This window comes from Malus sylvestris, chromosome 8 (assembly GCF_916048215.2).
Source record: "Malus sylvestris chromosome 8, drMalSylv7.2, whole genome shotgun sequence".
Taxonomy (NCBI): Eukaryota; Viridiplantae; Streptophyta; class Magnoliopsida; order Rosales; family Rosaceae; genus Malus; species Malus sylvestris.
In genome coordinates, this window is record NC_062267.1 from 2,222,581 (window position 1) to 2,238,924 (window position 16,344).

General features: G+C 39.7%; 3 protein-coding genes across 3 annotated transcripts; all 3 read left to right on the plus strand.

The window, feature by feature from the left end:
* Positions 1-1,528: 1,528 nt before the first annotated feature.
* Positions 1,529-5,343, plus strand: LOC126631718 (DUF21 domain-containing protein At1g47330-like). The gene is made up of 12 exons (XM_050301854.1): positions 1,529-1,827; positions 2,169-2,245; positions 2,478-2,561; positions 2,658-2,771; positions 2,934-3,020; positions 3,165-3,304; positions 3,393-3,480; positions 3,604-3,677; positions 3,848-4,038; positions 4,335-4,558; positions 4,704-4,750; positions 4,916-5,343. Exons 1-12 carry the CDS (start codon positions 1,650-1,652, stop codon positions 5,076-5,078), a joined length of 1,467 nt encoding a protein of 488 aa, XP_050157811.1. The 5' UTR covers positions 1,529-1,649; the 3' UTR covers positions 5,079-5,343.
* A 668-nt stretch (positions 5,344-6,011) lies between these two features.
* LOC126631716 (probable methyltransferase PMT28) lies at positions 6,012-10,681 on the plus strand. The gene is made up of 8 exons (XM_050301851.1): positions 6,012-7,702; positions 7,811-7,960; positions 8,353-8,623; positions 8,725-8,817; positions 8,946-9,120; positions 9,317-9,559; positions 9,659-9,853; positions 9,936-10,681. The coding sequence occupies exons 1-8, from the start codon at positions 6,857-6,859 to the stop codon at positions 10,132-10,134; spliced, it is 2,172 nt and encodes a 723-aa protein (XP_050157808.1). The 5' UTR covers positions 6,012-6,856; the 3' UTR covers positions 10,135-10,681.
* A 266-nt stretch (positions 10,682-10,947) lies between these two features.
* On the plus strand, positions 10,948-14,482 carry LOC126631717 (S-adenosyl-L-methionine-dependent tRNA 4-demethylwyosine synthase-like). The gene is made up of 8 exons (XM_050301853.1): positions 10,948-12,013; positions 12,122-12,237; positions 12,587-12,762; positions 13,135-13,325; positions 13,410-13,496; positions 13,619-13,776; positions 13,859-14,069; positions 14,158-14,482. Exons 1-8 carry the CDS (start codon positions 11,156-11,158, stop codon positions 14,296-14,298), a joined length of 1,938 nt encoding a protein of 645 aa, XP_050157810.1. The 5' UTR covers positions 10,948-11,155; the 3' UTR covers positions 14,299-14,482.
* The last annotated feature ends 1,862 nt before the right edge of the window (positions 14,483-16,344 follow it).

Genomic DNA, 16,344 nt, shown 5'->3' on the forward strand with positions numbered 1-16,344 from the left:
TTTTAAACTACCTGAATTACGAGAAGCCGATTCAAACTTGGATGTAAGAAGCTAGCACATTGCCATGACCGATTGACATAGCTCATGTCAAATGGTTATGAGAATCAGATTAAAACTTAGGTGTAAGAGGACGCCCACACATCACCATGATTCATTGACGTAATTTACATTTGTTAACTACGAGAAGTATGATTAATTGATTTAACTCACGTATGCTGATTATTTATTCCTTTTATGAAGTGTGAATGTGGTCCTCCTAATACAAGTCGCTTTGTGGTTCATTTTTGTCTTTTATATTACCACCACGAGTGAAAGGTCCACACCCAGCGAAAAGCATATGCGAATAAACATTGTGAAGAACTTGAGATGGCCGGAAAAAGGAGAGAGTCGTGGCATAGAGAGGACCGTCGCTGCCGTAGCCAAACAAGTGGTGGCGGTGCCGCCAATATTAATTAATGAAATATTCTCTGTAAATATACCTAACTAGATACCCCGAATCAACGGCTGACGTGTTTATTCTTGTTCCGGGAATCAACCCATTATCATCGATCTGCTTGCAAACGCAAGCGTATCGGGGTAAAATCTGACTTTTCAGAGGCCATGTGGACCAAACACAATACTAACATGATTTTTTTTTTAATAAGAACGTCTCGCTGTTACGTGTGTTTAATAATTATACGATGTGTGTTGTCCACTTGCATTATAATTGTGAATAAAGCGGTCAATATTACAATTGGAACATGTGTTAAGCTTGTCATTTGAACATTGTAAAAATAGACTGTTTAAATTACTGTATCACATTACAAAATAAAAAAGAAATAAAAATGCTCAAAGAGAAAACTACAAAAAGAGAAATACTAAGGAGATGCTCTTGAAGTGTGACTGTCTATGGATTCTCTACCACACAATTTACATCAATTTCTGTGACATTATTATTAAACAGTGCTAAAAATATGAGGTGACAAAGAATCCTGAAACAATCTCATTGTTGAGAGAATTTCCTTAGCATTTCTCTTGCAAAAAATACCAAATAGATTACCAAACAAATTGAAACATGCCACGTGTAGCATTAGCACCACATTCAAAAAAATATAAATGTTAGGGTGAAGTGCTGATTTAGTCTCTGAACTATCACTTCAGTGAAAATTAGGTCACTAAATAATTTTTTTCAGTAAAATAAGTCACTAAATTCATTAAAAATTGCTAATTTCCTCCCTACTACTGTATTCAAAGCTATTTCATCTAATTTTTCGTCAATTTAAGTCACTTAACACACTTTAGAATGTAATACCGTTATTTTTTTCGTCTATAAACCTTTAATATTTTATATAAATTGTGAATCTAACGTTTAAATTAAACTTTAAAATTAACTTACATATTTTCTTACAAAAAAACTATCAATTTATCCTCCAAAGTTAATATAATTGGGACTTGCTGTGCCGCTAAAAGCAAGTGTTTTAATGCAAGAAAGTCAATAAATATTACCAATTCCGGTAAAATGGGTGTGATAAAATCGAGGGAACTGAGCCGGCAAAAGGCGATCCAGTACACCCAACGCAAAAGGTCCGAGAAAGACAAGCCCACGCGCACGCCCACGGCTACAAATTTTGGTCTCCACTGTCCAGGAACTGAGCCAGCGAGCGACGGAGATGGCGGCGAAGGTGCCTTGCTGCGGGACGACGTTCTTTATTTACGTGCTGATAATCATAGGCCTGGTTTGCTTCGCCGGATTGATGGCCGGACTCACTCTCGGCCTCATGTCCCTCGGCCTCGTCGACCTCGAGGTCCTCATGAAGTCCGGCCAACCTCAGGATCGCAAGCACGCCGGTCAGCTTTTTTCCCTCTTAAATTCATCTTCTTTTTTTTTTTAATCTTTTTTTTGCAATTATGAAATTTGGAGCTCAGCAATTCAAATTTCAAATTTCATTGCTTTGGGCCTTCTGTGATCCTCTGGATTCTGAGCTCTAAGAACTGTTTTTGAATTGAAACTTACTCAAATTTCGTTTTTGGATTGGAAATTATGAAATTTATCTGTGATATGCTGGACAGTAAGCTAAATTACGAGATGACTCAGTTGATTGCAGTCCAAGTCAAAGGAATAGTTGAATTTTACAGAAGAAGTAGATTTTCTTGTGTTTAAATGCTTTAAACTGCTCCGATTTTCGCAGCTAAAATTTATCCGGTGGTGAAGAATCAGCACCTGTTACTTTGCACGCTTTTAATCGGAAACGCGTTAGCAATGGAGGTAATTGTGTGATTTTGTGGCTTTATCATGGCAATTGATTAAAAGGAAAACTAACGAAAAGTAAAAAAAAAATTTAGTTTGAATGAAAAAGACAAATAAATGTGTAGTACCAGATAAAAGTAAAAATGTGGTATTTTGGTTATAAGTGAACAGTACGGGAGTGTTTCGTTAAAACTCCCTTGATTAAAAGTAATGCTTTCTTACAAATTGGTGATGTTTCTTTTATTATTAGGCTCTTCCGGTGTTTTTGGATAGTCTTGTGCCTCCTTGGGCGGCTATTGTGATATCAGTCACTCTCATTCTGGTGTTTGGGGAGGTGGGTTGTTTTTCGCAAGAGCATTTTGTGTTGAATAACTAATTTAACATACAAAAGACGTTCACTTTTGTTTCTTTGTATGCATTACTACTCCAGATATTGCCACAAGCAGTGTGCACTCGCTTTGGATTGACTGTTGGGGCGGCAATGGCCCCGTTTGTGCGTGTTCTTCTTGTTCTTTTCCTCCCCATTTCGTATCCCATTAGCAAGGTGATGTTAATACGTGAACTTGCATAATGATTACAATGACTTTAGATGTTTGTAAGTTGTGTGATGCTTCTTGACTATTTGACTTAGCTGCATATATTCTGTCATTTATTGCATTTTTTTCCTATTTTCATTTTATTTGTTCTAAATATGTTCTCTCTGCAGGTTTTGGATTATATGTTGGGTAAGGGACATTCTGCCCTTTTACGAAGAGCAGAACTAAAGACTTTTGTGGATTTTCATGGAAATGAGGTATATAATATTTTACTAATCTCGCATTAGAGCACTATGCTAGTAGCTAGTGGCATATGTTAGGAACTTTCAACTCTCTGGAAGTCCTCCGGTTTCCTGTGTTCTCTGATTAAATATGGCATATGCAAATGATCTGTTACTTAGGCTGGGAAAGGCGGGGATTTAACACATGATGAGACTACCATCATTGCTGGGGCACTTGAATTGACTGAAAAGACTGCAAAAGATGCCATGACTCCCATATCAAATGCATTTTCCCTTGATCTGGATGCACCTCTTACTTTGTGGGTTTGCGGACTTCAGTTTGTTCTCTCTATCATATCTTATGCGTTCTTCCATCCTTTTAAACCTGCCACTGTATTCTCTCTCCAGGGACACATTGAATGCAATAATGGCAATGGGTCATAGTAGAGTTCCAGTTTATGCTGGGAAGCCCGGAAATATAATTGGTCTAGTTCTGGTAATTCCATTTTTGCTTTCTTTATACACTTTTTTCAAAGTTGAAGTGATGCTGCGTGTCTGACCAAAAAATGAAGAGTGATGCTGTCTGAAAACTTATCAGTTCAATCTCGTATAAGTGCAGGTTAAGAATCTCTTGATGGTTGATCCAGAAGATGGAGTTACTTTAAGAAAACTGATGATACGAAAAATTCCTCGGTATGGAAGTACCTCATTATATTTTGGTTTTTATTGCCGATACAAGACATGAGCTTATGTAATTTTGAGAATTTGCACTCCTAAGATAGGTCATTTCACTGTCTACGTATTCTTCTTTTATTGGGCTTGAGCATGATTATTCTAGACTGGCCTTTTCATTTGCCCCACAGGGTTTCGGAAGACATGCCTCTGTATGATATTCTAAATGAATTTCAGAAAGGTCACAGTCACATTGCTGTTGTCTATAAGGATATAAGTGGGAAAAAGGATGCACTAAAGAATGGCAAAGATGGTGAAACACCCGTGTTTAAGGATGACTGTAAGAAGCAAGCAGGCGAATCTGGGGCATCATTCAAGAAAGGTGTGTATATTCGTAGCAGCTACAAAAGTATGTTGCCGTTTTGGCTTAATTTCAGTTTGAGGTTCAAAATCAAATCTCAAATTTCGTATTTGATCGTTTCATGACATTTCTTTTTGTACACATAATGTAATGTTACGTTTGACTTGTTCTGCGTGTCCTATGTGATTGATGATTAATTGAGCTTTTGGCTGCATGATTTCTCAATGTATGTGCTTTTCCTGAGTTCTTCAACCACTGCCACTTTTTCGTATGTCGTTCCCTTGAACTACATAATTAGTGTTCTTGTTAAATTCCAGATGAAAAAGTGGGTTCAAACAATGCTCAGAGTGCTTTGGACAATGGTGACGGAGGTCAACAAACGAAGAAAATCCCATCAGCTACTCCCGCTTTTAAGAAACGACACAGAGGCTGTTCACATTGCATTCTGGACATTGAGAACGGTCCCATTCCAGTTTTCCCAGACAATGAAGAGGTTGTAGGAGTAATTTCCATGGAGGATGTCATTGAAGAACTTCTTCAGGTAATGATCATGATTATACAAATAAGTAATTGAATCTGCTTCTGCATTTTCTTACGAAAGTTGCGGTATTATCTGGATACTGGATTTTTGTAAATATTAATTGCTGCACGTATTGATCCAAATGGTAAATCTCTGCTTATGCCAGGAAGAGATATTGGACGAAACAGATGAGTATGTCAACATCCACAACAGGTAAGATTTGAGTGATTTTCACCTACACATATTAGCACGACGCCTTTTCCTCTTAAATCATCGGTGCCATGCTGTGGTATGGGTTCGTCTTGAGAGCAAGGACAACCAGAATTGCTGAAACATGTACTTTGGACGGAAAGATGATAATATTTCTTGGATATGCAGGATTAAGGTCAATATGCATGCATCTCAGGAAAAGCCTTCTGACTCGAACTCAGCCGATCCTTCCAGAGAATGGTCATCTGTCACCAACGCCCCACTGCTAACATCAGCGTCAGTGCCATCAGATTTGGGTTCCACTCAACATCAAGACTCTGGTAAGGCGTGATGCCAACGGACTCGCATACCGCAGCTCATCAAGGTTCTGAAGATGACGCGTCGAGAGATCGGTGAGTTTGGTCGTATGTTCTTGGTATGAATGAAATTTAGATGCACAAAATCGATATTTAAGTTAAAAACTTACCTAAAATTAACCTACATGTTTGATGAAAATCCACTAAGACAACTCTCTTTGGAGACTGTAAAGTCCATTGCTACATGAAGTGTTACCGAAAAGGATATTAATGAAAGGTGTGGAACCAACCATTTTTTGATTTTGTGTGTGTTTGGTAAGCACCCTTTCCCGGGTTCGTAACGTCAAGTTTTGGCCATAAACTCCCAACACTTTGCATCGAGTTATCGATCGGTAGAAGTAGAACCACCCAATTGTTTTATTTTGTCAATTTTCTGATGTGAGATTCTTGTATTCTTCAACAATTAAGACCTAAAGTTGAATAGCGAAAACCATTCCTTGTATTTTTGGCAAAACTAAAACTAACATGATCAATTGGTAACTGTATTTTACATTTCTAAAGATAAGATACGGAAACGCATATATAATCACTTCATGTGTTTATAATCTAAACTGCCTATTAATAAAACTTTATTTCTCAATTAAAAGTGGGTGAAAGATCACATTAATCTTATCAACAAAAAATAATAATAATCAAAATATAAGTTTTAGGCAATATAGTAAATTAAACGCAAAATAATTTTACTGCACTTTTTTTTCATAGCCTTATAGGCAAGTAACCATATCAGTCCCTCATTTTCTCTTTCACAATGCTCTCAGTGATGAAATAAATATCCAGATATGAACAATCTTTTCGATAATGAAAATTGTTTAAAGATCGTTACCAAAAAGTTTTAATGACTATTTTATATTATCATATTTTTTTTGTCAAACCATTGATTCTGTTAGATTAGATATTAAATTAGCCGTAAACAGAGTTTGAATCGTCGTGAAATAATGGATCCCAATGCGTGACCGTATTCAAATATTAGACGGTAAAGTCAAAGTCTTCTTAGTACATGTATTGGTTAGCTATTGTGAGCAGTACGCATCCATGGCGTACCCGGACGACATAAACCCGAAACTTTCTCATGACGGTCCTTTTTCCATCAATGGCGGTCGCCGCAAAGTGCAGATAAATTCCAACCTTCCTTCTTCCAGCCTCTGAGGTGACTGACACGACCACCTTATCAGCAACGCCCCGACACGACAACATAACTACCTCAATCCTACATAAATCCACCATTTTTCAATGTATTTTTCAAAAGTTACTACCTCTCTGCTCATGTCCCCAGCTGATCAACTTTTTTTTTTTTTTTTTTTAATATTAATTGTCTGAAAAACCTGCTCCTAATTTAAATCGGGTCGGTGCCACTAAACATACCCAGTTGAAGTTCGTCTTATAATTTCCCAGCTCATCGGAAAAAAAAATAAAAAAATCAAACTTTCCTCTCGATTTTTCATGATCTTGGTTATAAATTCTTTGAAACACTTCGATCCAGACGGTGATTTTCCCATTTGGGTACTCGCAGTTTCATCTCTCTTTCCATTTTCAGAAACATTCCCACGGATCTGTCTCATCTCCCGCTCCAGATTTGTTGAAGATTTCCTTTTTAGTAAAATCCCACTTCTGTCTTTCAATTTCGATATTTTATCCAATTTTGGCGCGGTTTTGCATTGGGGGTCTCCAGATTTGTAGTTGCTTTAGTTTACTTTCTTCAAAGTTCATCTGTCGGGGAGGTGTTTTTTAGAGGGAGAGAGAGAGAGAGAGAGAGATGGCAGTGGCAGTGGCTCGGTTAGCTCGGTTGGGCCGCAAAGCAAAACTGCCAGGTGGGTTCTGTATAAAAATGGCGGCGGCGGCAATCTTGGGCCTCTGCTTTATATTCGCCTGGTCGATGTTTTCTTCGCCCTCCTCTGTCACCACCCGAATCGAAAGCTTCGATAACATTGTGGCGCCGCCTGGATCACGGAGCACCCGGGCGAGCACTCCCGATGGGACCCAACAAGCTGCTAGTAATGGTGGGGAGGAGAAAAGGGCTACTGGGTCTGCTGTGAGGTCACCTGTCCATGAGCATAAGTCCGAGAAGAAGGAGAAGAAAGTGGTAAATGGGAAGAAGGGGAAGGGAAAGAAAAAGTTACCGGAGAGTGTGACGAAGGTTAAAAATGTAACTGAGGAATCCGAGAGCGAAGATTCAGAGAACGAAAAGGAAGATGGAGATGAAGAAAAGGAGGTAGTGGATGGAAAGGAAGAAGCTTTGAGTGATGAAGGTGAAGGTAATGGGGAAGCAGGAGGAGAGGGGGATAATTTGATGGAGACGGCGGATCAGGAATCCGAGGAGGTGAAGCTGGACGATGACGGTGGTGAATCCGAAAAAAAGGGAAAGAAGAGGTATAAGATGAAGGGTCCATTGTTTGATCCAAAAGCACATTATAGTTGGAAACAATGTAGCACAAGGAGCAAGCACAATTACATTCCTTGTATTGATATGGAAGTTGTATCTGGAAGGCTGCAGTATAGGCATACGGAGAGGAGTTGCCCGAAAGCGGAACCTATGTGTCTTGTACCTCTTCCCCGCGATGGATATGGCCTTCCGGTCCCCTGGCCTGAGAGCAAAGAGAAGGTATATATGCTTGGAGTTTCATATGTTTTTCTTGCATTCAATTGTAGTACTTTGTGAGGAAAAATAATCATTTTGATGTTTTGTTTTCGTAATTTTCGTGTTTTGTAGATATTGTACAAGAATGTGGAGCATCCGAAACTTGCTGCATTCGTCAAGGAACATAGTTGGGTGATGGAGTCTGGAGAATATCTGACGTTCCCCCAAAACCAGTCTGAGTTGAAGGGCGGAATTCTTCACTATCTTGAGTCCATTGAAGAGGTGTGACTTTTACTCTTAATTGAATATGAGAATCTGTACGATGCCTCTTTTATTCCAACCTGAAATGAATTGATAAAGTTTAGACATGATTATTTGGGTAGACAGACGATTTTCTCTTTCGAACATGTGTTTTTATATATGAAATTAGTGGTAAACCTTTGAAAATCTCATATTTCCTGGATAAGGAGTCTAATTGCTTTATGTCGACTGTTCTTTTGCATCCTACTATTGTGAGAGATGCGGAGTTTTGAAACTGATGGCTACTTACAGATGGCAATTAAACTTCACCATATACATATACTGATGTGCATGTATATGCTAGTTATCTCCTAATAGTAAATGCTGTCAGTCTTACCATAAAAAGAAGTTAAATTTTTTATTTTGTTTGATAGATGGTACCAGACATCGAGTGGGGAAAGAATATCCGTGTGGTGCTGGATATTGGATGTACAGATTCTGCCTTTGGGGCTTCTCTCGTTGATAAGGATGTATTAACATTGGCATTGGGTTTGAAAGATGACCTAGTTGACCTAGCTCAAGTTGCCCTCGAGCGTGGTTTGCCTGCTTTTGTTAGCCCTTTTCGAAATAGAAGACTGCCTTTCCCCAGTAGTGTTTTTGATGCTGTTCACTGTGGCGGTTGCACCATACCTTGGCATTCACATGGTTTTAGTCAATTTCTTCCCACCTTTCATTCGTCATTTTTTCTTCTTGAACTTTCAAATCCGACTTTAAGTCACACCTTTGTGATATTCTTTCTTTATCAGGGGGTAAGCATCTTCTAGAGATGAATAGGATTTTAAGGCCAGGCGGATACTTTGTCTTGTCAACTAAACATGACAGCTTTGAAGATGAAGAAGGTTTGCCCTATGCTGCTAACTCTTAGTGTATCTAAGATTTGTTTGCTTTACGGGATCGTATGATTTTACCGTGAGTTGCTTGTGCTGAATAATTCGATAACATGTAGCATTTTTTTCTTCTCTTCCAGCCATGACTAAATTGACCGCATCTATCTGTTGGAATATTCTGGCTCATAAAACTGATGAAGTCAGTGACGTGGGTGTCAAAATATACCAGAAGCCAGACTCGAATGATATATATGAGCTGAGGAGGAAGAAATATCCGCCTTTGTGCAAGGAAAATGAAAACCCAGATGCAGCCTGGTAAGCTTAAATCAACTTGCTGTACAATATTCATCTCTTCCAGGTTTTCTATCATTATATATCCATCGATATTCCATTTGTCGTTTGTTAATTTTTTGAATGGAATCAGTATGTTAATTGTCTGCGCACGGAAGACTGCTTTTCAATGATTTTGTTCTCTATTTAGGACCAGTTAGCGTTATGTGTCCCTTAACAGGTATGTTCCCGTGAAGACTTGCTTGCACCCCATTCCATCTGCCATTGAGCAGCATGGCACGGAGTGGCCAGATGAATGGCCCCAAAGGCTCGAGAGGTATCCTGACTGGTTGAGTGATAAAGTTAACTTGGATGCAGACACCAAGCACTGGAAAGCTATTGTTGATAGATCCTATCTCACAGGACTAGGTATCGACTGGTCAAAAATTCGAAATGTAATGGACATGAAAGCCATCTATGGAGGGTATGTCAAAAATTTGAAAAGAACCTTGCACTTTCTTTTCTATTCAACAGAAACGCGTCGAAGTTGATTGATAAGTTGAATTGCAATGCTTTTATGCAGATTTGCTGCAGCTCTCACTCAACAAAAGGTTTGGGTGATGAATGTGGTCCCTGTCCATGCGCCTGATACACTTCCTTTCATTTTTGAACGCGGCCTTGTTGGAACCTACCACGACTGGTGTGAGTCCTTCGGTACTTATCCCAGATCATATGATCTTTTGCATGTTGATCATCTGTTTTCACGGCTTAAGAACAGGTGAGTTTCTGTTGCTTGCTGATAAAGTTTCGATTTTGTAAACTATACACATATCTTTTACTTCCGGAATACTACTTTGCAGGTGTAAGCAGCCTGTATCAATCGTTGTTGAGATGGATCGCTTGTTACGGCCTGGAGGCTGGGCAATTATACGCGAGAAAGTTGAGGTACTGGAACCGCTGGAGGGAATGTTGAAGAGTATGCATTGGGAGATCCGGATGACTTTTGCTCAGGGAAAGGAGGGTATCTTATGCGCCCAGAAAACCTTGTGGCGGCCTTAAAATGGTAATGCAGCTTCATACAAGTCCATAACAGCACGAAGACCTGCGGCGAAGCCATGCTTCCTTCGGCTGCTCCAGCCTCCACAGTCCATCCAATTTTGAGCCAGTTATAACCGATGTTTTTGATATGCCACTTGAATTTATTGGTGATGCAGTTGATGTAGAGGATGAGCTGAGGAAGCATGGACGGAGCCAATGAAGGCTCACTGGGTCAGATGCCCCCGCTCAAGTAATTCGTTTGTTTAGTTGCAGACTACAATTATATAATATACACGGTTATCTTTGAAGAAAATATATGTATCTAATATCCAACATACATTCATTCCACTTATACTCCATATCAAATATTATATTATATGAGCAATAGTGCTTTTGTTCTGTCATTCAAACCGAAAAAACCGTCTTCCGCCTATCATGTACTTATATTTTTCTCATTACTTTGCCAATTTCCAATGCTATATTGAAATATTTGTAACATTGGAATTGTAATACATCATCATTTGAAATCATCATTAATATCATATTGCGTATAACCATACTATAATAATGTTTTCTTAGTTGTTTTACGTTGCCCCACTAGAAGAAATTTATGGCTTCGTAGGGTGAATGAGCAAGGGATTCGAACCCAGATGCATTAGAGGGAGAACATTCGCTCTAGTCGATGTGACTATGCCTGCGTCTGCAAATGTATAAGTTTCTTTCATGAGCGAAGTGCTAAATTGTTGTATCCTTGTATTTGAGTAAATTTTTAGATTCTATTTCACGTGTTATAATACGAGCGGATTTGAATATAAAATGATGCAGTGTTAATCATTGAACTCAAATAGTTTGGGCCGACTAAGACTACAATATGAATTCAGCCCACCAACACTGCGTACCCAAATTCCGAACGCCGTCTTCTGCCTCCCCTGTCACTCTTCGCGGCTCTGCTACGAACTCCATGTTCTTCGCGCCTCCATAACGCTCATCGGCTCATGTGATTTTCCGCAAAAGGGCAATCCCAGAACTTTAATTTCCCGCCATGTCCTTCTCCTCCACCCCTGCGCGGCTCACTCTCCTCGCCCTCCTCTCCGCCACCACAGTCTACTGCTTCTACAAATCCCGCCGCCTCCGACGCCTCAAGCTCTCCCTAAACCCTAACTCTAGCTCCTCGCCTCGCAGAGGCAAGCTCTTCTTCGTCTCCCAAACCGGCACCTCCGAAGCTCTAGCTCGTCGCCTGCTCGATTTTCTGACGTCGAACGGCGTCGCTTTCGACCTCGTCGACCCCAACAACTACGAGCCCGAGGACCTGCCGAAGGAAAACCTAGTTCTGATCGTCGCTTCGACGTGGGATGACGGGAAGCCGCCTCCGAACGCCAGATTCTTCTCCAATTGGCTCGCCGAGAGCGCGGAGGACTTCAGGGTGGGATCGCTGTTGCTCTCCAATTGCAAATTCGCCGTCTTCGGCGTCGGGAGCCGAGCCTATGGCGCTACGTTCAATGCGGTGGGGAAGGACTTGGCTAGGAGGATGAGGGCGTTGGGCGCTTCTGAGATGTTTCCGATTTGGGAAGGTGACGTGGACGGTGGTGATTTGGACGAGGTGTTTGATACTTGGAGTGGGAAGGTGGTGAGGTTTCTGAAGGGTGGTGCGGCGGAAAATGGCGGGGTTTTGGGTAATGGGGTTGGCGATGAATGTGAAGCTGAGAGCTTTGATGGGTCAGACGAGGACGAGGAGGACGAGGAGGAGGATGGTGGGGAGTCAGGGGTTGTTGACCTTGAGGATATTGCAGGTAAAGGACCTTCAAGAAGGAATCCAGTGGCGGTGACGAAGACTAATGGGACAGTGAATGGTAAAAAAGAGATGGTCACTCCGGTGATTCGGGCTAGCTTAACGAAGCAGGTAAGCTTGTCTGGGTATACTGTGACTGCAAAGATTTCAAGTTGTGTATTTGCTTTTAGGATTGGTGTTTTGATCTTTTGCTTTGATTTTTCTCGAGTGAAAATGCAGGGGTATAAAATCATTGGTTCACATAGTGGTGTCAAAATTTGTAGATGGACAAAGTCGCAGCTCCGAGGCCGTGGAGGTTGCTACAAGCACTCGTTTTATGGCATAGAAAGTCACAGGTAACCGGAATTGTTATCAATTTGTAGTAGATTTCTCACCGTCCCTTCACATATACATGTCTGTGAGACTGTAAATTCATGCATTATGCGCAGATTTTAGCTTGACTGTTGCATATCGATTTTCATGAAGTGAGAACATAATGCCCGGTTGAGATTTTTCATAATGTAGAGGTTTTGTTACTCTATCTGTTATACCTCAGCACTATGTAATTAGTGTGAATTGGCAGTCTTAGAAGCATATACATTTGAATTTGTATATTTTACATAGTTGCATTTACTTTTATAGTTGTATATGTAATCCACATTGCCTCAACTAGCAGCTTAAATTTGACACGTTTGAATGAAACAGGTGCATGGAGACAACCCCTAGTTTGGCATGTGCCAACAAATGTGTATTTTGTTGGAGACATCACACAAATCCTGTCGGAAAGAGTTGGCAGTGGAAGATGGATGATCCGTTAGAAATTGTTAACTCTGCCATAGACCAGCACACAAAAATGATCAAGCAAATGAAAGGAGTTCCTGGTAAATCCTGTGTTTTTTTTTCTTTTGGGAAGAAATGGGGGTAAGGCTAGCCGACATTCACCTCTCCCAGACCCTGCGTAAAGCGGGAGCCTTGTGCACTGGGTACGACCTTTTGGGAAGAAATAGATCCTTGGTAATGCTTTAGATATTTTTAGTTGTACAAGACTGCCTAAACCAGTGATGAATTAATTGAAACACCTTTTAGGCAGATATGATTATATTGGGTTCCCAAACTATTTGGTTGTACTATCATCAACTAATCAGTAGTTGACAGAAACCAGTTAACTGTGATTCATGTTTGATATCAACTAAATCATAGGAAACTTGATGGTGTATAAATCTACTTAGTATATGAGATATCTTCTCCTGCAGGTGTTACATTGGAGCGATTAACAGAGGGTCTCTCTCCCAGGCATTGCGCCTTATCTCTTGTTGGTGAACCTATCATGTATCCTGAGATTAATTCACTCGTAGATGAGCTGCATCGAAGGCGGATTTCTACTTTTCTAGTCACAAATGCTCAGTTTCCTGAAAAGATCAAAATGCTGAACCCCATTACGCAGGTTTGTTTGCTACTGTTATATTACTGTCAAATTTTACATCATGCTATTATTTAGTTTTAGGAATGATTTTGGACTTGCACACAGTTATATGTAAGTGTGGATGCTGCTACTAAAGAAAGTTTGAAGGCAATTGACAGGCCACTTTTTGGGGATTTTTGGGAGCGATTCATTGTAAGCATCTGATCTACTTGATACTTTGAGGGCCCAATTTCTTGTCTTTAATCCACTGAGAGAAAATAATATGAATCAGTACTTGGTATTACTCATGTGTATGCTTGAATTTTTATTGCCAGGATTCCTTGACTTCTCTCAAGGATAAACAGCAACGAACTGTTTATCGCCTTACTCTGGTGAAAGGCTGGAATACAGAAGATATTGATGCTTATTATAACATTTTTAGCCTTGGTAGTCCTGATTTTGTTGAAATCAAGGGAGTTACATACTGTGGAACGTAAGTTTTCTTTTCTTTGGTTCCTAAGTAGTCGGGTCATTTACAATGCTCTAGTTCTATAACGAGAGTGATCAATTCACAGGTCTGCTACATCAAAGTTGACAATGGAGAATGTGCCCTGGCATGCCGATGTTAAAGCATTTTCAGAGGCCTTAGCTTTGAAAAGTAACGGCGAGTATGAGGTTGCATGTGAGCATGTCCACTCTTGTTGTGTCCTCCTGGCTAAAACTAGCAAGTTCAAGATCAATGGCCAGTGGTTCACATGGATTGACTATGAAAAGTTTCACGATCTGGTATATGCAACTCCAATAATTATATACCCCTAGAGTGCCGTTCAGGCGATAATATTTATTCACTCATCCATTCTTATTGAAAATGCAGGTGGCTTCTGGAAAACCTTTTGACAGTAAGGATTACATGGCTCCAACACCTTCATGGGCCGTGTATGGGGCAGATGAAGGTGGATTTGATCCGTACCAGTCTCGATACAAGAAAGAGCGCCATCACAGACCAAACCAGTGACTACCAGGTTAGGGGTTTGATTACTGTCATGTTCTAGGAACAGTTTTGATTGTATTTGATTGAAGTTTTACGTACGTGAAACGGTATTTTCACAACATAACTGCAGTCTATAGATTAGAGAGAGAATTACTGTTTATGTTCCCATACATTATTATCCTTTAGTAATTCTCTGCTTCGTTGTTTCTGGGAAAGTTTTACTCTGCAATGATTATGTTTCAATAACGTCGTAAATATGAAGCTACTGTTAATTAGGGAGAGAATTACTGTTTATGTTCCGATTCATTCAAATCGATTCAAAGGTTCTGGCTACTTGATGTCTTTTGTGTTCTTAGCTCTTGGGACTTACAAGAAACGGGGACACTAGGATAGCGGTTTGCCAAACCTATGGGGCGGTGTGTTTGAACTTCATGCATTATGTCACGTGATTGGTTTGGGACACAAGCGCTTTGGCGTTTCAATCAACATCAATTTGAATATAATCCTTCTCACCTTGTATTGTAATAGGAATTAGATTTTTTTCTCCCCCAAATCCTCTCCATCTCTCCTCCCACTTTCCTCATTGTCTTCTCTGTAAAGAAATCACCCAAAATGTTGACGTGATTTAATTGTGACTGTTCAAATAGAAGAGGATTGTAGGAAAAGAAATTTCGAGAGGAAATTGTCGTCACTTGTAAATATCATACGCAGCTTTACACATCAGCCAACCTCATTATTGCATTATTTTTTTTTCACTTAGTTTTCATTTAGTTTTTTGTATTACTGTTAGGCAGAGCAAATTATGTCATTACCCAAAAGATGTCCAATCAGTAAATTTTATTTCACGATCGAAAAATTGTACTATATGTCTAGTCATTTTAAATTTCCACTGTTCTTTTCGCAAATTTAGGTTCAAGTCTTGTTCGCCCATCCAATAAAATGTTGAATCGTTGGCGTTTAAATATGTAAATGAAGTATCAATGATAAAAACGACGCATCTTAATCAATAACGTATGAATATGATTGTTAATATTTGGTGATCGTACATACCGTGTGATTAAATGATCCAGCGATTTGACTTGAGATTCTTTCATCTAAATCGAGCCTAGAGATATCGTGTGCATTTGGAAGCATGAGTTTTCTTCATAATTCAGGGCGGGGACTTGAGAAGCCACACCATAAAATCGTGGTTAAAACTCTTCTTTATAAAAATCAAACCTAACATCTTTGATATACGAGAGAATAAATATCATTAAACCACGATATTAAGTGACTGTATATTCAATAACTTTGAATCTAGTGACTAGACCTGACAAATGGGTTGTATTTGTGTTGTTTTCATGTCATACTCATCATCGTTACGGGTCGCATTGTACCAAACTCGTTATCTTAACGTTTGCTTAACAGCTAAACCCGATAATGACCCGATTAACGAACATGTTACGTATTTTGTGTCATGTTAACGCGTTATGTAAAAAATTGATATGTCTAATGTCTTGATATGACAAACGATATATTATCAGGTGACTGATAACGACTGACTTGTTAACAAGTTCTTAACGTACAACTCGATAACGACCTGACTTATTAATAGATTGACCCGAAATTTATTATTTTAAAGTCTTTTCGTCCAACTCGATAACGACCGGATTCATCTTCATTGGGCAATACAATTTGCTTTTCGTAAAGTGTCATACAACTCATCGCGCTGCAATCAAACAGTGGCTGTGGATTCTGGAAATCAAACAAACAGTGGGCGGCGTCTGCTGCTGATATGTATCGTTGAGGTGAGGTGGGCCGCCACAACCCAACAACTTGACGAGTGGAAGCAGGAACCATTGGGCCCCACCCAACACAAGTATAAAGCACGTCAAGACGGCTCCAGCCCTGCCAACTCCCAAATCCCTTTTCTCTTCCTCCTCATCTTCCTCGAACATATCTCAAAACTTTTACAAAACCAAATTATAACTCTCTATTTAATAGTAGGTATTTGTCGATTTCTCCATGAACTGTCAATTTTTCTTTCAATTTTAATTTTACTCAGTTATTTTCTTGAACTTTTATAATCGG

What these genes read in the sequence shown, in the direction of transcription:
- LOC126631717 (XM_050301853.1), top strand. Translation starts at nt 11,156, where the DNA reads ATGTCCTTCTCCTCCACCCCTGCGCGGCTCACTCTCCTCGCCCTCCTC. An exon ending in TATGGCATAGAAAGTCACAG is followed by an intron (nt 12,238 to 12,586) that starts GTAACCGGAATT and finishes TGAATGAAACAG; the next exon opens with GTGCATGGAGACAACCCCTA. An exon ending in ATTTTTGGGAGCGATTCATT is followed by an intron (nt 13,497 to 13,618) that starts GTAAGCATCTGA and finishes TTTTATTGCCAG; the next exon opens with GATTCCTTGACTTCTCTCAA.
- LOC126631718 (XM_050301854.1), top strand. Translation starts at nt 1,650, where the DNA reads ATGGCGGCGAAGGTGCCTTGCTGCGGGACGACGTTCTTTATTTACGTG. An exon ending in TCATTCTGGTGTTTGGGGAG is followed by an intron (nt 2,562 to 2,657) that starts GTGGGTTGTTTT and finishes TTACTACTCCAG; the next exon opens with ATATTGCCACAAGCAGTGTG. An exon ending in TGGATTTTCATGGAAATGAG is followed by an intron (nt 3,021 to 3,164) that starts GTATATAATATT and finishes TCTGTTACTTAG; the next exon opens with GCTGGGAAAGGCGGGGATTT.
- LOC126631716 (XM_050301851.1), top strand. Translation starts at nt 6,857, where the DNA reads ATGGCAGTGGCAGTGGCTCGGTTAGCTCGGTTGGGCCGCAAAGCAAAA. An exon ending in ATCTTGAGTCCATTGAAGAG is followed by an intron (nt 7,961 to 8,352) that starts GTGTGACTTTTA and finishes TTTGTTTGATAG; the next exon opens with ATGGTACCAGACATCGAGTG. An exon ending in GAAAACCCAGATGCAGCCTG is followed by an intron (nt 9,121 to 9,316) that starts GTAAGCTTAAAT and finishes GTCCCTTAACAG; the next exon opens with GTATGTTCCCGTGAAGACTT.